The sequence below is a fragment of the Cherax quadricarinatus genome, chromosome 22, assembly GCF_038502225.1.
Source record: "Cherax quadricarinatus isolate ZL_2023a chromosome 22, ASM3850222v1, whole genome shotgun sequence".
Taxonomy (NCBI): Eukaryota; Metazoa; Arthropoda; class Malacostraca; order Decapoda; family Parastacidae; genus Cherax; species Cherax quadricarinatus.
The window spans coordinates 33,277,497-33,299,168 of NC_091313.1; the positions used below are offsets into that span (position 1 = coordinate 33,277,497).

A 21,672-nucleotide genomic window follows, 5' to 3' on the forward strand; every position below is an offset into this window, starting at 1 on the left:
CTGCAGACCTGGTCCAGCAATTGGCTCCTGGAGTTCAATCTCACCAAGTGCAAAGTCATGAAGGTTGGGGAAGGGCAAAGAAGACTGCAGACAGAGTACAGTCTAGGGGGCCAGAGACTACAAACCTCACTCAAGGAAAAAGATCTTGGGGTGAGTATAACACCAGGCACATCTCCTGAAGCGCACATCAACCAAATAACTGCTGCAGCATATGGGCGCCTAGCAAACCTCAGAACAGCATTCCGACATCTTAATAAGGAATCATTCAGGACCCTGTACACCGTGTACGTTAGGCCCATATTGGAGTATGCGGCGCCAGTTTGGAACCCACACCTAGCCAAGCACGTGAAGAAACTAGAGAAAGTGCAAAGGTTTGCAACAAGACTAGTCCCAGAGCTAAGAGGTATGTCCTACGAGGAGAGGTTAAGGGAAATCAACCTGACGACACTGGAGGACAGGAGAGATAGGGGGGACATGATAACGACATACAAAATACTGAGAGGAATTGACAAGGTGGACAAAGACAGGATGTTCCAGAGATTGGACACAGTAACAAGGGGACACAATTGGAAGCTGAAGACACAGATGAATCACAGGGATGTTAGGAAGTATTTCTTCAGCCACAGAGTAGTCAGTAAGTGGAATAGTTTGGGAAGTGATGTAGTGGAGGCAGGATCCATACATAGCTTTAAGCAGAGGTATGATAAAGCTCACGGTTCAGGGAGAGTGACCTAGTAGCGATCAGTGAAGAGGCGGGGCCAGGAGCTCGGACTCGACCCCCGCAACCTCAACTAGGTGAGTACACACACAGAGTATGGATTCATGGAAGGCAAATCCTGTGTCATAAACCTACTGGAGTTTTAATGACAAGGTAACTGAAGTAAGACATGAGAGTGAGGGGTGGGTCGATTGCATTTTCTTGGACTGCAAGAAGGCCTTCGACAAAGTTCCTCACAAGAGATTAGTGCAGAAGCTAGAGGATCAGGCACATATAACAGGAAGAGCACTGCAATGGATCAGAGAATACCTGACAGGGAGGCAACAGCGAGTCATGGTACATGATGAGTTATCACAGTAGGCGCCTGTGATGAGTGGGGTCCCACAGGGATCAGTCCTAGGACCAGTGGTATTCTTGGTATATGTGAATAACGTGACAGAAGGGATAGACTCAGAAGTGTCTATATTGCAGATGATGCGAAGTTAATGAGAATTAAATCAGATGTGGACCAGACAGGTCTACAAAGAGACCTGGACAGGCTGGATGTGTGGTCCAGCAACTGGCCCCTAGAATTTAACCCCACCAAGTGCAAAGTCACAAAGATCGGGAAAGGGCAAAGAAGACCTCAGACAGAGTATAGGCTAGGCAGCCAAAGACTGCAAACCTCACTCAAGGAGAAAGATCTGAGGGCGAGTATAACACCGAGCACGTCGCTGGAAGCCAACATTAACCCAATAACTGCTGCAGCATATCAGCGCCTGGCAAACCTGAGAATAGCATTCTGATACCTCAATAAGGAATCGTTCAAGACTCTATACACAGTGTACGTCAGGCCCATACTGGAGTACACAGCACCAGTTTGGAACCCACACCTGGTCAAGCACATCCAGAAATTAGAGAAAGTGCAAAGGTTTGCAAAAAGGCTGGTTCCAGAGCTAAGGGGAATGTTCTATGAAGAAAGGTTAAGGGAAATCGGTCTGATGACACTGGAAGACAGGAGGGTCAGGGGTGATATGATAACAACATACAAAATACTGCATGGAATAGATGAGGTGGACAGAGACAGGATGTTCCAGAGATGGGACACAGAAACATGGGGTCACATTGGAAGTTGAAGACTCAAATGAGCCAAAGGGATGTTAGGAAGTATTTCTTCAACCAGAGTTGTTAGGAAGTGGAATAGTCTGGCAAGTGATGTAGTGGAGGCAGGAATCATACACAGTTTTAAGATGAGGTATGATAAAGTTCATGAAGCAGGGAGAGGGAGGACCCAGTAATGGTCAGTGAAGAGGAGGGGCCAGGAGCTGAGTATCGACCCCTGCAACCACAATTAGGTGAGTACACACACACATGATGTGAAGCTGATGAGAAGAATTTGATTGGATGAGGACCAAAATTCAGTCACATGCTCCCCATTATCATTTACACCTGGCACCCCAAACTTGCCTACCTTCATTAGAGATTCGCCAGTACTTCTGGCCCGGGTCTTCTCCATGTGGCGACCCGGCTACTTACCTACCACACCCTCTGTAAATGCTTCTCCTACTTTAGCATTTAGGGCCCCTACCACAGTTACTCTCTCACTTGGCTCAAAAGTTCCTACACTCTCTCTCAACATCTCCCAAAATCTCTCTTTCCTGTACACTCCTCTCTTCTCCAGGTGCATACACACTTATTATGACCCACTTTTCATATCTGACCCTAATTTTAATCCACATAATCCTTGAGTTTATACATTTATATTCCCTCTTCTCTCTCCATAACTGATCCTTCAACATTATTGCTACCCCTTCCTTAGCCCTAACTCTCTCAGATACTCCTGACTTAATCCTATTTATTTCTCCAGACTGAAACTTCCCTAACCCCTTCAGCTTTGTTTTGCTTAGGGCTAGGACATCCTACTTCTTTTCATTCATAACATTAGCAGTCATTTCTTTCTTATTATCTGCACTACATCCACATACATTCAGACATCCCAATTTTATAAAGTTTTTGTTTTCCTTGCTTTTAGTAGTTTATACAGGAGAAAGGCTTACTAGGCCATTGCTCCTGGCATTTAGTCGCCTCCTACGACACGTATAGCTGTTGTCTTATTTCATCACTGTCCCAGTTAATATGCACTATACTGTACTTATAAGGTGGTGAGGAGAGGTGCAAAATTAAAAGATCATGAATCTAATAGAGTGGAAGTTGTCACAGTTGCTTTATGCTGATGACACAATTCTTTGGGGAAATTCTGAAATAATAATAATAATTATAATAATAATAATTATAATAATCTTCTTATTCTTTTTAGTAATCTTTACAGGAAAAGGGGTTACTAGCCCATTGTTCCCGGCATTTTAGTTGACTTTTACAACACGCATGGCTTACGGAGGAAAGATTCTTATTCCACTTCCCCATGGATATAAAAGGAAAAGTAATAAGACCAAGAACTATTAAGATAAAATCAAAGAAAACTCAGATGAGTGTGTATAAATAAACGTGTACATGTATGTGTAGTGTGACCTAAGTGTAAGTAGAAGTAGCAAGACGTACCTGTAATCTTGCATATTTATGAGACAGACAAAAGAGACCAGCAATCCTACCATCATGTAAAACAATTACAGGCTTTCGTTTTACACTGACTTGGCAGGATGGTAGTACCTCCCTGGGTGGTTGCTGTCTACCAACCTACTACCTATAAAAGGAGGGGTTTGGGATATTGGCAGTTTGGAGGGATATGTTGTGTATCTCTATACATATATGCTTCTAAACTGTTGTATTCTGAGCACCTCTGCAAAAGCAGTGATAATGTGTGAGTGTGGTGAAAGTGTTGAATGATGATGAAAGTATTTTCTTTTTGGGGATTTTCTTTCTTTTTTTTGGGTCACCCTGCCTCGGTGGGAGACGGCCGACTTGTTGAAAAAAAAAAAAAAAAAAAATTATAATAATAATAATATTTCAGCATGACACATTGTACAAAGGTGAATGACATTTGGGTGTATATGCAGAAAGCCCCTAAATGTGCAGAGCATTTTGGGCAAAGGTTAGTAGACAAATCTGGAAGGGTATTTAAAAGAAGAAAATTCGAAGGAAACACAAAAAACACAGTAATGAGAATGACTAAAACTCTAGCCAGTGAAAGATTGGCTATCAGATTGGAGGGAGGAAGTATGGAGAAAGTGAATGCTTTTAGATATTTGGAAGTGGACTTGTTGGCAGATGGGTCTTTGTAAGAAGAGAGTAACCATAAAATTGAAAAGAGGAAAAAGGTAGGTTGTGCATTAAGGCATCTGGAGACAAAAAACCTTATCCCTGGAGGCAAAAAAGGGAAATGTACAAGAGTAGAGTGGTACCAAAACATGGGTGTGAAACATGGGTTTTATATTTTGCAACGAAACTGGAGGCAGTGGAGGTATATTAGAGGGTAATGTGCAGAGAATTCAGAGCTTGGAGATTAGATATGGGGGTTATCAAAAGTATTATTCAGAGAGAAGAGAAAGGGTTATTGAGGTGGTTTGGACATTTAGAGAGGATGGAGAAAAATAGGATGAGTAGAAGGGTGGGGGAAAGAAGGGGCACGGGTCATCTCAGGAAGGTTGAATGGAGGGGAATTAATGGAGGTTTTGAGATCTAGTAGCTTGGACTTCCAACAAGCTTGTGAGAGCATGTAAGAAGTGATTGGAGGCAAGTGGTTTTTATGATTTGATGTTTTAATGGAGTGTGAGCAAATTAACAAAAATGAAGGAATTCGGGGAAACTGGTTATCCAGACTTGAGCCCTGGATGTGAGACGTACAGTGATTGCACTTCGAAGGTGAAATGTGGATGCTGCAGTTCAAACAGTCATCTGAGCTGTAAAGTCAGCATATTTCTGGAAAGACAGTGATTGAATGAATAACAATGAAAGTATTTCTTCTTTTTGGAGTTGTCCTACCTTGGTGGGAAATGGGCAGTGTTAAAATGATATTTAAAAGCCTTCATGGCAGAGATTTTTTCTTTATATAAATCATTATAAAATTTCAAGCTTGAGTAAACCATTTGCAGTTATGCAATTCTTCTTCTTTTAACGCACCGGCTGTATCCCACCGAGGCGAGGCAGGGTGGCCCAAAAAGAAAAACAAAAGTTTCTCTCTTTAAACCTATAAACCTAGTAATTTATACAGGAGAAGGGGTTACTAGCCCTTTGCTCCTGGCATTTTAGTCGCCTTTTGCAACACGTATAGCTTACTGAGGAAGAATTCTGTTCCACTTCCCCATGGAGATAAGAGGAAATAAACAAGAACAAGAACTAGTAAGAAAATAGAAGAAAACCCAGAGGGGTATGTGTATATATGCTTGGACATGTATGTGTAGTGTGACCTAAGTGTAAGTAGAAGTAACAAGATGTACCTGAAACCTTGCATGTTTATGAGACAGAAAAATGGACACCAGCAATCCTACCATCATGTAAAACAATTACAGACTTTCGTTTTACACTCATTTGGCAGGATGGTAGTATGTCCTTGTCTACCAACCTACTACCTATAAGTTCTGCAATTGTGATGGAAAAATTTGGATAGGTTTCTCAGTAAAGTAGGTAAAAATTACACATCTCTACAGTTATGTTTTAAAATGTCAGATTTGTTAGTCTTTATTTACTTATTATATGTTTTACTCTGTTTTCAGAACTTGTGAACATGATCTCTGTGACTTTGACCCATATCTCAATAAGAAACACCTTACTGAAACATTAACACTTGTTGTTGCGCTCTTCCATGAACAAGATTGTCAGAATAAGGACACTAGTTTTGTAGACTCCAGGCTATTTCCTGACTGTTGTGATGAAGAAATTTGGAATGACAGTAATGATGATACAAGTGAAAGCAAGATTGTTCAGGATGCAAGAACTACTGAAAAAAAATTCCATAGAAGAACAAGAAAGGAAGGTGGAATAAGCTTAAGAATGTCTGGTGATTCATGTCTAGACCAAAACTCAAGCACAGGTGTAACAAATTCATTAAGAGAATTAAGTCTTGCAAACAATTCAGGAGGTTTTGCAGATTCTGAAATATCATCATTCTCAGTACCAACAGGTAGAACAAAAGAATGTGAAAATAAAGTGATTTCTGGTTATACATTCAGGGAGGAAGCAGAGGCATTGTATTTGCTAGTAAACTTTGGAAATGAAGAAGTATTGATGCATGCATTTCAGCTTCAAAAAAAGATAAGGTACAGTATTGCTGCACTATCATTTTCATAAGTCCCAGTAGCTATTTCAGTATTTATTTAATTTTTATATGATTTTGTATTCATTGTTCACTATATTATGCTGTAATTACACTTCCTGTCCCATATAGAGTGACAAAGAGCCTGTCACTTAAGGGTTCTTGATCCAACAATTTGGAATTACCTTCCAAGTTGATCAAACTGATTACCTCCCATTTTCCAGGTGCTGTATGACCTGTAAGAATCAAGAAGGATTAGTGGAATGATGAGGTTGATTGGGTGATATGTGAGAAAAAGCTACCTGATGAGAAGTTTTTACAATGTAAAAGTGATATACAAAAGGCAGAGTATATGTAGAGTAAAATATTCAGGAGAATAGAAATTAAAAGACAGTGTCATGTTATTTTTTTTTTTCAACAAACTGGCTGTATCCCACCAAGGCGGGGTGGCCCAAAAAGAAAAACGAAAGTTTCTCTTTTTAAATTTAGTAATTTATACAGGAGAAGGGGTTACTAGCCCCTTGCTCCAGGCATTTTAGTCGCCTCTTACAACATGCATGGCTTACGGAGGAAGAATTCTGTTGCACTTCCCCATGGAGATAAGAGGAAATAAGCAAGAACAAGAACTAGAAAGAAAATAAAAGAAAACCCTGAGGGGTGTGTGTATATATGCTTGTACATGTATGTGTAGTGTGACCTAAGTGTAAGTAGAAGTAGCAAGACGTACCTGAAATCTTGCATGTTTATGAGACAGCAAAAAGGACACCAGCGATCCTACCATCATGTAAAACAATTACAGGCTTTTGTTTTACACTCACTTGGCAGGATGGTAGTACAGGTACCATCCAAATTACGACCGTAAGCCATGCGTGTTGTACGAGTCAACTAAAATGCCGGGAACAATGGGCTAGTAACCCTTTTTCCTGTAATAATTACTAAAAAGAATAAAGAAGATAATTGTCAAAGTGGGATGTCTGAATGTGCATGGATGTTGTGCGCATGATAAGAAAAAGATGATTGTGGATGTTACAAATGAGAAGAAGCTGGATGTCCTGGCTTTAACCCTTAAACGGTACAAACAGATCGACGTTCAAATTCGTAGTGCTACAGAAGTAGATCTACTTTTTTTTACATATTTTCAAATATAACAAAAAAAATGTAGATAAAAGTTTTTTACACGTTTTCACATGTAAAACAAAAAAAAAATCTACATTTTTTTACATACTTTCAGATGTTGAAAAAACGTATATATACGTTTGGACCATTTAAGAGTTAAGTGAAACAAAGCTGAAGGGGGTAGGAGAGTTTCAGTGGAGAGGAATAAATGGGATTAGGTCAGGGGTTTCAAATAGAGTTAGAGCTAAAGGAGTAGTAGCAATAATGTTGAAGGATAAGCTATGGCAGGAAAAGAGGGAGTGTATAAATGTATTAATTCAAGGATTATGTGGAGTAAAATAAAGGTTGGATGTGAAAAGTGGGTTATAGTAAGCATATATGCACCTGGAGAAGAAAGAAGTGTAGAGGAGAGAGAGGGATTTTGGGAAATGTTGAGTGAATGCGTGAGGAGTTTTGAACCAAGTGTGAGAGTACTTGTGGTTGGGGATTTCAATGCTAAAGCGGGTAAAAATGTTGTGGAGGGAGTAGTAGGTAAATTTGGGGTGCCAGGGGACTTACGAAGAAGAGGATAAATAAATATACAAGGTATAATATAGCACGTAAAGTAGTTTATTAGATTATGTGTTGGTGGATAAAAGGTTGATGGGTAGGCTCCAGGATGTACACGTTTATAGAGGGGCAACTGATATATCGGATCATTATTTAGTTGTAGCTACAGTTAGAGTAAGAGGTAGATGGGACAAGAGGAAAATGACAACAAGTAAGAGGGAGGTGAGTGTTTAAACTAAGGGAGGAGGAAGTTCGGGTGAGATAAAAGTAACTATTGGCAGAAAGGTGGGCTGGTGCAAGTATGAGTAGTGGGGGGGTTGAAGAGGGTTGGAATAGTTTTAAAAATGCAGTATTAGAATGTGGGGCAGAGGTTTGTGGTTATAGGAGGGTGGGTGCAGGAGGAAAGAGGAGTGATTGGTGGAATGATAAAGTAAAGGGTGTGATAAAAGAGAAAAAGGTAGCTTATAAGAGGTTTTTACAAAGCACAAGTGTTATAAGAAGAGTAGAGTATATGGAGAGTAAAAGAAAGGTGAAGAAAGTGGTGAGATAGTGTAAAAGGAGAGCAGATGATAGGGTGGGAGAGGCACTGTCAAGAAATTTTAGTGAAAATAAGATAATTTTTTAGAGTGAGTTAAACAAGTTAAGAAAGCCCAGGGAATGAATGGATTTGTTAGTTAAAAACAGAGTAGGGGAGTTAGTGGATGAGGAGATGGAGGTATTGGGTAGATGGCGAGAATGTTTTGAGGAACTTTTAAATGTCGATGAAGAAAGGGGAGGGCTACCACACCTGACTTCTTTATGTAAATACTACTCGCCTTTTGCCCTACATTAAGACTAAAAATATTTTGAGGTAAATAATGAGTGTACTGTGTGTGTATTTTACTTCTTATTGTTTTTAATGCCTAGTTCTGTTGCTAACTTAATAAATGTTAGTGTAAACTTGTTATCTGGCATTTATATGCATTTATAAGTGGGAAAAAATGGCGTTCTGCTTTCTGGCAATGTCTGCTTTGCGGCAGTGGCCTGGAACCTAACCTGCTGTATAAGTGGAGCCCTACTGTACCTGTTATCTTGTGTGTTTATGAGATGGAAAGAAACAACCAGCCCTCCTACCATCATGTACAACAAATACAGGTTTCTGTCTCACACTCATTTGGTAGGACAGTAGTACTTCCCTGGGTGGTTGCTGTCTGCCAACCTACACATTTAGAATAAAAAGTCACAGTACAGTGACTGGAAAAATTCTCCAAAAATCTACACTCAGGAGAAGAATGTTAGCAAAATGAAGTGAAGTGACAATATGAATTAAGGAAAAATTCAGAGACTTTACAGTTATTACAAATGTTGTTCTTATCTCAAGAGTTGCATTGACATATTTCAAAAGTAATTTAGCAGAATTTTTAACTCAAAAAGTATGTTCTACATGTATCTGTGTATAGGAATTATGCTATAGCTGCTGTTCTGCCAGCACAAAAGATTTAATTTAATTTTGTTTTATGTGACATTTGTTTTATGCTAAATAATTTGAATAAAAGACAGACGTTATGTTCCAGATGTTCAAGACTGGTGTCTGTAGCAATCAAGATGAATATTGCGTGGCTCTCCTGTAACTACTATCGTGTTCTCTGCCTCTCTTCGATTTTACCTCCGTTGTTCCTCTGTGCCTTTCATCCACACTTAACTATGATACAGAGGTAAGTTTAGAAGTATTGACGAATATAATAGAATAGATTTATTAATACACCTACCATCCGACTTACGACCTGCTCGACTTACGACACTCGACTTATGACCGTGTTTTTTATGCCAAATTTCTGGGAAATAAAAACTATTTGTGTTGTACACAGTGTTTATCCTAAACCTTACAGTATAAAATACAGTACTAACAACATAAAAAGTAAAGTAAAACATGAAATACCAAAATAAAACAATAAAATAAAGCCATTACAAAAATGTTTTGTTGATATTCAGTAGTAAAGTTCGACTTACGACCATTTCGACTTACAACCGGTTTCTCGGAACTGAACTCGGTCATAAGTCGGATGGTAGGTGTAGTAGGGAAAATAGTGAGGGACAGTCAATATATTTTAATCATAAACTGCTTGCATATGAAAATTTTTTAAATCAGGAATTTTAGTATATGATAGAAATTTAATAGTGTTCTTTTATGCTGTATAATTTGAAATATTGAAAGTAGTGAGCAGATAATTCTTTTTTCCCTTTTCTCTCCACAGAAAAGCACTTAGTATTTTAAGTATAGCCCATAATAGCAAAGGCCTAGTGTATAAACAAGAGGACCTTGCTGCTGTCCTGTGCTTTCCCAGTGTTCAGGAATTAAATGATGCCTGCAGGCATTATGGTTTCACTGTGCTTGGTGGAGGAATCATCTTCAACAAGGCAGCATTTAATTGGAATATATCAATGGTAAGATTGCAAAAATGCTCACAGATTTTAAGTTTTAATATTAAAGTTTTAAGCCAGATTTCTAAAAAAGTGCATGCATTATAAAGGACCAGTGTATTGTTTGTTCCCTCATTGAGATAGTGGCTTAGCTGCACTATTTCTTATGACATCCTTCCTATGCAAAATTCAAGCTAAGAACTACCTGTAAAATTGAACTATTATTGAGAGGTGATTCATATACTGTACTGACGATGAACACGAAATGAGTGAAATCCTAAAAGAACAGTATGAGTTGGTGTTCAGCAACCCACTAAAGAACAGCAAGGTAGAAAATGCAGAAATATTATTCACTCCAGCAGAAGGCCATACAGACCAACTAAATGACATTAGTACAGATCCCATAGATTCCATGGCCTGGCGGCTAAAGCTCTCGCTTCACATGGCGAGGGTCTGGGTTCGATTCCCAGCTCTGGTAGAAACATTGGTTGTGTTTCTTTACATTGGTTGTTTATGTTCACTCATCAGTAAAATGGGTACCTGGGAGTTAGTCAACTGGTGTGGGTCGCATTCTGGGACAAAATTGACCTAATTTGCCCGAAATGCTCTGCATAACAAGCGGCTTTCTATATAGTAGTATGTCATTGATGTCAGCTAGGCATGTATACCTTGTACATGTACTTGTAGTAAATAAAGGTATTATTATTATTATTATTCTTTTTATTATTATTATTATTACATGTATTATTATTATTATTATATTAAATGAATAACATGCCCACTCAGCACCTGGACCAGATTCATGGACTGCCTGCCCTGTTTATAAAGAAGTGCAAAGGACCATTAGCACGAGCCCTCAGTATTCTTTGGAGAAAGAGCTTAGATCTACAGTATGTGAAATACCGGATTCTTAAAGAGTGCAGACATAGCTCCTTTGCATATGGGAGGTAGTAGAGAACTAGCTAAAAATTACAGACCAGTAGCCCTGACTTCTCACATCATAAAATTCTTCAAAAGTGTGATAAGATGGCATATTACAAATTTCATGGACCAGCATAACCTGAACCATCGTGGTTTTAGAGCAGGACGCTGATGTCTTTTGTCTGTCTCATAAATATGCAAGATTACAGGTATGTCTTGCTACTTCTACTTACACTTAGGTCACACTATACATACATGTACACATTTATTTATACACACTCATATGAGTTTTCTTTGATTTTATCTTAATAGTTCTTGGTCTTATTACTTTTCCTTTTATATCCATGGGGAAGTGGAATAAGAATCTTTCCTCCGTAAGCCATGCGTGTTGTAAAAGTCAACTAAAATGCCGGGAACAATGGGCTAGTAACCCCTTTTCCTGTAAAGATTACTAAAAAGAATAAGAAGAAGAAAATTGTCAAAGTGGGAAGTCTGAATGTGCGTGGATGTTGTGCAAATGATAAGAAAGAGATGATTGTGGATGTTATGAATGAGAAGAAACTGGATGTCCTGGCTTTAAGTGAAACAAAGCTGAAGGGGGTGAGAGAGTTTCAATGGAGAGGAATAAATAGGATTAGGTCAGGGGTTTCAAATAGAGTTAGAGCTAAAGAAAGAGTAGCAATAATGTTGAAGGATAAGCTATGGCAGGAAAAGAGGGACTATAAATGTATTAATTCAAGGATTATGTGGAGTAAAATAAAGATTGGATGTGAAAAGTGGGTTATAATAAGTGTGTATGCACCTGGAGAAGAGAGAAGTGTAGAGGAGAGAGAGAGATTTTGGGAAATGTTGAGTGAATGCATGGGGAGTTTTGAATCAAGTGTGAGAGTAATGGTGGTTGGGGATTTCAATGCTAAAGTGGGTAAAAATGTTATTGAGGGAGTAGTAGGTAAATTTGGGGTACCAGGGGTAAATGTAAATGGGGAGCCTTTAATTGAGCTATGTGTAGAAAGAGATTTGGTAATAAGTAATACATATTTTATGAAAAAGAGGATAAATATACAAGGTATGATGTAGCACGTAGCAAAAGTAGTTTATTAGATTATGTATTGGTGGATAAAAGGTTGATGGGTAGGCTCCAGGATGTACATGTTTATAGAGGGGCAACTGATATATCGGATCATTATTTAGTTGTAGCTACAGTTAGAGTAAGAGGTAGATGGGAAAAGAGGAAGGTGGCAAGAACAAGTAAGAGGGAGGTGAAAGTGTATAATCTAAGGGAGGAGGAAGTTCGGGTGAGATATAAGCGACTATTGGCAGAAAGGTGGGCTAGTGCAAAGATGAGTAGTGGGGGGGTTGAAGAGGGTTGGAATAGTTTTAAAAATGCAGTATTAGAATGTGGGGCAGAAGTTTGTGGTTATAGGAGGGTGGGGGCAGGAGGAAAGAGGAGTGATTGGTGGAATGATGAAGTAAAGGGCGTGATAAAAGAGAAAAAGGTAGCTTATGAGAGGTTTTTACAAAGCAGAAGTGTTATAAGAAGAGCAGAGTATATGGAGAGTAAAAGAAAGGTAAAGAGAGTGGTGAGAGAGTGCAAAAGGAGAGCAGATGATAGAGTGGGAGAGGCACTGTCAAAAAATTTTAATGAAAATAAGAAAAAAATTTGGAGTGAGTTAAACAAGTTAAGAAAGCCTAGGGAAAATATGGATTTGTCAGTTAAAAACAGAGTAGGGGAGTTAGTAGATGGGGAGATGGAGGTATTAGGTAGATGGCGAGAATATTTTGAGGAACTTTTAAATGTTAAGGAAGAAAGAGAGGCAGTAATTTCATGCACTGGTCAGGGAGGTATACCATCTTTTAGGAGTGAAGAAGAGCAGAATGTAAGTGTGGGGGAGGTACGTGAGGCATTACGTAGAATGAAAGGGGTAAAGCAGCTGGAACTGATGGGATCATGACAGAAATGTTAAAAGCAGGGGGGGATATAGTGTTGGAGAGGTTGGTACTTTTGTTTAATAAATGTATGAAAGAGGGGAAGGTACCTAGGGATTGGCGGAGAGCATGTATAGTCCCTTTATATAAAGGGAAAGGGGACAAAAGAGACTGTAAAAATTATAGAGGAATAAGTTTACTGAGTATACCAGGAAAAGTGTACGGTAGGGTTATAATTGAAAGAATTAGAGGTAAGACAGAATGTAGGATTGCGGATAAGCAAGGAGGTTTCAGAGTGTGTAGGGGATGTGTAGATCAAGTGTTTACATTGAAGCATATATGTGAACAGTATTTAGATAAAGGTAGGGAAGTTTTTATTGCCTTTATGGATTTAGAAAAGGCATATGATAGAGTGGATAGAGGAGCAATGTGGCAGATGTTGCAAGTATATGGAATAGGTGGTAAGTTATTAAGTGCTGTAAAGAGTTTTTATGAGGATGGTGAGGCTCAGGTTAGGGTGTGTAGAAGAGAGGGAGACTACTTCCCGGTAAAAGTAGGTCTTAGACAGGGATGTGTAATGTCACCATGGTTGTTTAATATATTTATAGATGGGGTTGTAAAGGAAGTAAATGCTAGGTTGTTCAGGAGAGGGGTGGGATTAAATTTTGGGGAATCAAATTCAAAATGAGAATTGACACAGTTACTTTTTGCTGATGATACTGTGCTTATGGGAGATTCTAAAGAAAAATTGCAAAGGTTAGTGGATGAGTTTGGGAATGTGTGTAAAGGTAGAAAGTTGAATGTGAACATAGAAAAGAGTAAGGTAATGAGGGTATCAAATGATTTAGATAAAGAAAAATTGGATATCAAATTGGGGAGGAGGAGTATGGAAGAAGTGAATGTTTTCAGATACTTGGGAGTTGACTTGTCGGCAGATGGATTTATGAAGGATGAGGTTAATCATAGAATTGATGAGTGAAAAAAGGTGAGTGGTGCATTGAGGTATATGTGGAGTCAAAAAACATTATCTATGGAGGCAAAGAAGGGAATGTATGAAAGTATAGTAGTACCAACACTCTTATATGGGTGTGAAGCTTGGGTGGTAAATGCAGCAGCGAGGAGACGGTTGGAGGTAGTGGAGATGTCCTGTTTAAGGGCAATGTGTGGTGTAAATGTTATGCAGAAAATTCGGAGTGTGGAAATTAGGAAAAGGTGTGGAGTTAATAAAAGTATTGGTCAGAGGGCAGAGGAGGGGTTGTTGAGGTGGTTTGGTCATTTAGAGTGAATGGATCAAAGTAGAATGACATGGAAAGCATATAAATCTCTAGGGGAAGGAAGGCGGGGTAGGGGTCGTCCTCGAAAGAGTTGGAGAGAGGGGGTAAAGGAGGTTTTGTGGGCAAGGGACTTGGACTTCCAGCAAGCGTGCGTGAGCGTGTTGGATAGGAGTGAATGGAGACGAATGGTACTTGGGACCTGACGATCTGTTGGAGTGTGAGCAGGGTAATATTTAGTGAAGGGATTCAGGGAAGCTGGTTATTTTCATATAGTCGGACTTGAGTCCTGGAAATTGGAAGTACAATGCCTGCACTTTAAAGGAGGGGTTTGGGATATTGGCAGTTTGGAGGGATATGTTGTTTATCTTTATATGTGTATGCTTCTAAACTGTTGTATTCTTGGTACCTCTGCAAAAACAGTGATAATGTGTGAGTGTGGTGAAAGTGTTGAATGATGATGAAAGTATTTTCTTTTTGGGGATTTTCTTTCTTTTTTGGGTCACCCTGCCTCGGTGGGAGACGGCCGACTTGTTGAAAAAAAAAAAATTGGAAGACGATCAAAATGCAGATGTGATTTACACAGATTTTGCAAAAGTGTTTGAAAAATGTGATCATGGAGTGATAGTGCACAAAATGAGGGCCATAGGTATTACGTGGAAAGTAGGCAGATGGATTTTTGGGTTCCTAACACACACAACACAAAAAGTAGTAGTAAACAGAGCAAGATCCAGCATCAGCAAGGTAAAAAGCTCAGTGCCCCAAGGCACTGTCCTGGCACCTCTGCTGTTTCTCATCCTCATAGCAGACATAGATAAAAACACCTGTCACTTTTGTATCATCATTTGCAGATGACACTAAAATAAGCACTATGGTAGAGGACACTGAAAAATTACAGGAAGACATAAGCAGGGTTTTCCAGTGGGCAGTGGAGAACAACAAGATGTTCAATGGTGATAAGTTTCAGCTGCTTAGGTATGGAAAGAATTAAGAACTCAAAAGGAATACTATATACAAAACTGAAGAGGGTCATGAAATAAAACGAAAGGAACACATAAAAGACCTGGGAATAATTATGTCATCTGACCTTTCTTTTAAAGACCTTAACAAGACAAAGATCACGACAGCCAGGAAGATGACGGGGTGGGTATTGAGAACTTTCAAAACAAGGGAAATAATGTCAATAGTAACACTCTTCAAATCGCTAGTGCTCCCTTGTTTAGAATATTGCTCAGTGCTGACGGCCCCGTTCAAAGCAGGAGAAATATCAGAGCTGGAACAAATGCAGTGATCATTTATGGCTCACATTGAGCCAGTAAGGCACCTAAATTACTGGGAACACCTTCATGTCTTGAACATGTACTCATTGGAGTGGAGGAGAGAAAGCTACATGATAATATATACCTGGAAAGTACTCGAGGGCCTGGTCCCAAATCTGCACACTGCCATAACAACATACTAGAGTGAGAAATATGGGAGGAAGTGCAAAATAAACCCAGCAAGGAGCAGGGATGCAGTGGGGACAATAAGGGAACACTATCAACATCCAGGGTCCCAGACTTTTCAACATCTTATCTGAAGATATCAGAAACACGGCTGGAACAAGTGTAGAAGCCTTCAAGAAGAAACTGGACAAGTGCCTTTGCCAGGTGCCAGATCAAGCAGGCTGTGATGGATATGTGGGGCAACAGACCTCCAGCAGCAAAAGCCTGGTTGGCCAGGCAAGCACCAGACAAGCCTGGCCCATGGCTGGGCTCAGAGAGTAGTGAAATTCAGAACTCTTCAAAGGTATTCAAAGGTAAGCTCTTATACATAGTGAAAGTTTTTAAATGTGATTGAAAAGGGTCATTCAGAATTTTATAGCATATGGAAAGACCTTCATAGTATAGTAGACTTGTCAGATAACATGAGGTTTGTTAACACATTTTCACTATAACTCAGTTGCAAAATTTATTTACAGGGTGGAATACATGTAGGGAAAAACATGGCACACGATGTGTTTCCTTCCCTGTCTCACAGTAAGCCTCAGACCAAGGCTAGTGAGTTGGAAAATGCGAGCTGGTGGGTGGGAATGTGTGACCTAGTGGGTGGGAGCATGCCAGCTATTGGGTGAGGACAGGGTACTGGGTGAAGAAGTGTAAGTGAAATTCTGAGCGAAAGGATGAGAATGGCTTACGGGTACATGCTGCCACTGCTTCCCTGCGTTCCCTTCACCTGTTGTATGTCTTATGTGGCACTGGAGCATATCTTTAGATAGGCACTGGTGTAAGAATAGGTAGAGGCAGGTAGGTGAGGATATGTAGGTGAGGGCAAGTGTGGGGGGTGAGGGTCTGTGAAATAGTGGTGTGGAGGGGGAGGTAAGCATGGAGAGAGAGTGAATATCAAAATGGTATACAATACCGACAGGTTGGTAGGTAAGACACATAGGCAACAGTTAGGCAACTTTATTCCGAAATGTTTTGCCTACACAGTAGGCTTCTTCAGTCGAATACAGAAAGTAGAAGAAGTCTACTGTGTAGGCGAAACGTTTCGGAATAAAGTTGCCTAACTGTTGCCTATGTGTCTTACCTACCATCCTGTCAGTGTTGTATACCATTTTGGTGTTCATCTTGTCAGACACTGCAACACATGGCATCTTGGTACAGAAAACACCTTGGACAACCTTTTCTAGTGAGAATTGTTGGATCTGAGAGGAACATGACCTCTCAGTGGCTACATTCTCACTACTACTACTCTGCACCTCTCCTTCTGACAGTATTTAAGTCTCCGCACTGTCGCTTGATCTTCAGATAGTTCCTGACTATGGAACTGAACTTCTCCAGGCTGAGGGACTGACAACCTCAAATTCTACGGCTTCAAGGGTGATGGACTGATTACATCGTCTTCACATCTCTACTGTTCCTGCCTACTTTCTGTATTCGACTGAAGAAGCCTACTGTGTAGGCGAAACGTTTCGGAATAAAGTTGCCTAACTGTTGCCTGTGTGTCTTACCTACCAGCCATGGAGAGAGAGTATGGGTGAAGGTGGGGGGCCTGATGTTGGGTAAAGGTGTCAGTCCACAGCTGTTCCACCCTCCAGCGTGAAGGGATGGGTGAAGGTGGGTGAGGGCTAGAATGTATGGGCAGAGGGACATAAAAAATAAGCATAGGGGTGTGAAAAAAAGGTGCTTGCATTGTGCATAGTGGGTGAAGGTTGAAGCATCTGGCAGTGAGGCTCAGTGCTCTGTTCATACATGTCTAATATTGTACTTCATGCTAAGGTCATGCATTACCAGTGCAGTACCTCAGCCACACACCTCCACCTACACCAACTGCTCATTCAACTTTCCCCTTTTTCCTGTGACCACCTGCCTTTACTGCACTTCCATACCACCCACAACCCCTACCTATACCACCCACCCCTATAATTCCTCCCATGGCCAAACAACTTCACTCGTACCATTCCAACCCACCCCTCCACCCACACAATTCCCCATGGCCACATACCTTCACCCACACTATCCCAACAAACATTCTACCCCCCGTACACAACCTGCTCATACAGTTTCTTACACAACCTCATGCCTACACCATCACCAGTTCACCACTACCTCAAGACCACATCTTGCCCAGCCCCATGACCTCACACCCACACCTTACCCAACCATTCACCATTAAACACATTTTTTTATTACATGCCATTTTCAAGAACATAACTGCTGTGTTATTCAATGGTCTACTGTACATGCTGTTCAATTTAGGATGTGCATTTTTAATTGACTTCACCAAAAATATCTCTATTGAATAGCTTTATAAGAGAGTTGTGTGTGTGTGTACTCACCCAGTTGTGGTTGCAGGGGTCAAGTCACAGCTCCTGGCCCCACCTCTTCACTTGTCACTACTTGGTCACTATTCCCGCTCCATGAGCTTTATCATACCTCTTCTTAAAGCTGTGTATGAGTCCTGCCTCCACTACATCACTTCCTGACAACTCTGTGACTGAAGAAATACTTCATAACATCCCTGTGGTTTGTCTGAGTCTTCAGCTTCCAACTGTGACCCCTTGTTGCTGTGTTCCATCTCTGGAACATCCTGTCTCTGTCCACCTTGTCGATTCCTCTCAGTATTTTATATGTTGTTATCATATCCCCCCTGTCTCTCCTGTCTTCCAGTGTCATCAATTTCCCTTAACCTCTTCTCGTAGGACATACCCCTTAGCTCTGGGACTAGTCTTGTTGCAAACCTTTGCACTTTCTCTAGTTTCCTTACATGCTTGGCTAGGTGAGGGTTCCAAACTGGCACAGCATACTCTAATGTGGGCCTAACATACACAGTGTATAGGGTCCTGAATGACTCCTTATTTAGATGTTGGAATGCTGTTTTAGGTTTGCCAGGCACCCATATGCTGCATCTCAGGAGAGGTGCCCGGTGTTATACTCACCAAAAGATCCTTTTTCTTGAGTGAGGTTTGTCGGCTCTGGCCCCCTAGACTGTACTCCATCTGTGGTCTTCTTTGCCCTTCCCAATCTTCATGACTTTGCACTTGGTGGGGTTGAACTCCAGGAGTCAATTTCTGGACCAGGCCTGCAGCCTGTCCAGATCCTCTGTAGTTCTGCTTGGTCCTCATCCAATCAAATTCTTCTCATCAGCTTCACATCATGTGTGTGTGTACTCACCTAATTGTGGTTGCAGGGGTCGATACTCAGCTCCTGGCCCCTCCTCTTCACTGACCATTACTGGGTCCTCCCTCTCCCTGCTTCATGAACTTTATCATACCTCATCTTAAAACTGTGTATGATTCCTGCCTCCACTACATCACTTGCCAGACTATTCCACTTCCTAACAACTCTGGTTGAAGAAATACTTCCTAACATCCCTTTGGCTCATTTGAGTCTTCAACTTCCAATGTGACCCCATGTTTCTGTGTCCCATCTCTGGAACATCCTGTCTCTGTCCACCTCATCTATTCCATGCAGTATTTTGTATGTTGTTATCATATCACCCCTGACCCTCCTGTCTTCCAGTGTCATCAGACCGATTTCCCTTAACCTTTCTTCATAGAACATTCCCCTTAGCTCTGGAACCAGCCTTTTTGCAAACCTTTGCACTTTCTCTAATTTCTGGATGTGCTTGACCAGGTGTGGGTTCCAAACTGGTGCTGTGTACTCCAGTATGGGCCTGACGTACACTGTGTATAGAGTCTTGAACGATTCCTTATTGAGGTATCAGAATGCTATTCTCAGGTTTGCCAGGCGCTGATATGCTGCAGCAGTTATTGGGTTAATGTTGGCTTCCAGCGACGTGCTCGGTGTTATACTCGCCCTCAGATCTTTCTCCTTGAGTGAGGTTTGCAGTCTTTGGCTGCCTAGCCTATACTCTGTCTGAGGTCTTCTTTGCCCTTTCCCGATCTTTGTGACTTTGCACTTGGTGGGGTTAAATTCTAGGGGCCAGTTGCTGGACCACACATCCAGCCTGTCCAGGTCTCTTTGTAGACCTGTCTGGTCCACATCTGATTTAATTCTCATTAACTTCGCATCATCTGCAATATAGACACTTCTGAGTCTATCCCTTCTGTCACGTTATTCACATATACCAAGAATACCACTGGTCCTAGGACTGATCCCTGTGGGACCCCACTCATCACAGGCGCCTACTGTGATAACTCATCATGTACCATGACTCGCTGTTGCCTCCCTGTCAGGTATTCTCTGATCCATTGCAGTGCTCTTCCTGTTATATGTGCCTGATCCTCTAGCTTCTGCACTAATCTCTTGTGAGGAACTTTGTCGAAGGCCTTCTTGCAGTCCAAGAAAATGCAATCGACCCACCCCTCACTCTCATGTCTTACTTCAGTTACCTTGTCATTAAAACTCCAGTAGGTTTATGACACAGGATTTGCCTTCCATGAATCCATACTCTGTGTGTGTACTCACCTAGTTGAGGTTGCGGGGGTCGAGTCCGAGCTCCTGGCCCCGCCTCTTCACTGATCGCTACTAGGTCACTCTCCCTGAACCGTGAGCTTTATCATACCTCTGCTTAAAGCTATGTATGGATCCTGCCTCCACTACATCACTTCCCAAACTATTCCACTTACTGACTACTCTGTGGCTGAAGAAATACTTCCTAACATCCCTGTGATTCATCTGTGTCTTCAGCTTCCAATTGTGTCCCCTTGTTACTGTGTCCAATCTCTGGAACATCCTGTCTTTGTCCACCTTGTCAATTCCTCTCAGTATTTTGTATGTCGTTATCATGTCCCCCCTATCTCTCCTGTCCTCCAGTGTCGTCAGGTTGATTTCCCTTAACCTCTCCTCGTAGGACATACCTCTTAGCTCTGGGACTAGTCTTGTTGCAAACCTTTGCACTTTCTCTAGTTTCTTTATGTGCTTGGCTAGGTGTGGGTTCCAAACTGGTGCCGCATACTCCAATATGGGCCTAACGTACACGGTGTACAGGGTCCTGAATGATTCCTTATTAAGATGTCGGAATGCTGTTCTGAGGTTTGCTAGGCGCCCATATGCTGCAGCAGTTATTTGGTTGATGTGCGCTTCAGGAGATGTGCCTGGTGTTATACTCACCCCAAGATCTTTTTCCTTGAGTGAGGTTTGTAGTCTCTGGCCCCCTAGACTGTACTCTGTCTGCAGTCTTCTTTGCCCTTCCCCAACCTTCATGACTTTGCACTTGGTGAGATTGAACTCCAGGAGCCAATTGCTGGACCAGGTCTGCAGCCTGTCCAGATCCCTTTGTAGTTCTGCCTGGTCTTCGATCGAGTGAACTCTTCTCATCAACTTCACGTCATCTGCAAACAGGGACACCTCAGAGTCTATTCCTTCCGTCATGTCGTTCACAAATACCAGAAACAGCACTGGTCCTAGGACTGACCCCTGTGGGACCCCGCTGGTCACAGGTGCCCACTCTGACACCTCGCCACGTACCATGACTCGCTGCTGTCTTCCTGACAAGTATTCCCTGATCCATTGTAGTGCCTTCCCTGTTATCCCTGCTTGGTCCTCCAGTTTTTGCACCAATCTCTTGTGTGGAACTGTGTCAAACGCCTTCTTGCAGTCCAAGAAAATGCAATCCACCCACCCCTCTCTCTCTTGTCTTACTGCTGTCACCATGTCATAGAACTCCAGTAGGTTTGTGACACAGGATTTCCCATCCCTGAAACCATGTTGGCTGCTGTTGATGAGATCGTTGCTTTCTAGGTGTTCCACCACTCTTCTCCTGATAATCTTCTCCATGATTTTGCATACTATACATGTCAGTGACACTGGTCTGTAGTTTAATGCTTCATGTCTGTCTCCTTTTTTTAAAGATTGGGACTACATTTGCTGTCTTCCATGCCTCAGGCAATCTCCCTGTTTCGATAGATGTATTGAATATTGTTGTTAGGGGTACACATAGCACCTCTGCTCTCTCTCTCAATACCCATGGGGAGATGTTATCTGGCCCCATTGCCTTTGAGGTATCTAGCTCACTCAGAAGCCTCTTCACTTCTTCCTCGGTTGTGTGCACTGTGTCCAGCACATGGTGGTGTGCCCCACCTCTCCGTCTTTCTGGAGCCCCTTCTGTCTCCTCTGTGAACACTTCTTTGTGTGTGT

The 21,672-nt window shown here is 41.4% G+C and overlaps 1 protein-coding gene across 8 annotated transcripts in view; it reads left to right on the forward strand.

Moving 5' to 3' along the window:
* LOC128689736 (SAC3 domain-containing protein 1) overlaps positions 1-21,672 on the forward strand; it is a 126,738-nt gene that overhangs the window by 47,487 nt on the left and 57,579 nt on the right. For all 8 annotated transcript variants that reach the window (XR_011392327.1, XM_070087656.1, XM_070087650.1 and 5 more), the window contains 3 exons: positions 5,368-5,910; positions 9,125-9,265; positions 9,806-9,995. Coding sequence is in view for 7 of the 8 variants with exons in the window: in XM_070087656.1 (XP_069943757.1) it covers positions 5,368-5,910; positions 9,125-9,265; positions 9,806-9,995 (874 nt within the window). In the remaining variant the exon portion in view is untranslated. The remainder of the gene's footprint in view (positions 1-5,367; positions 5,911-9,124; positions 9,266-9,805; positions 9,996-21,672) is intronic.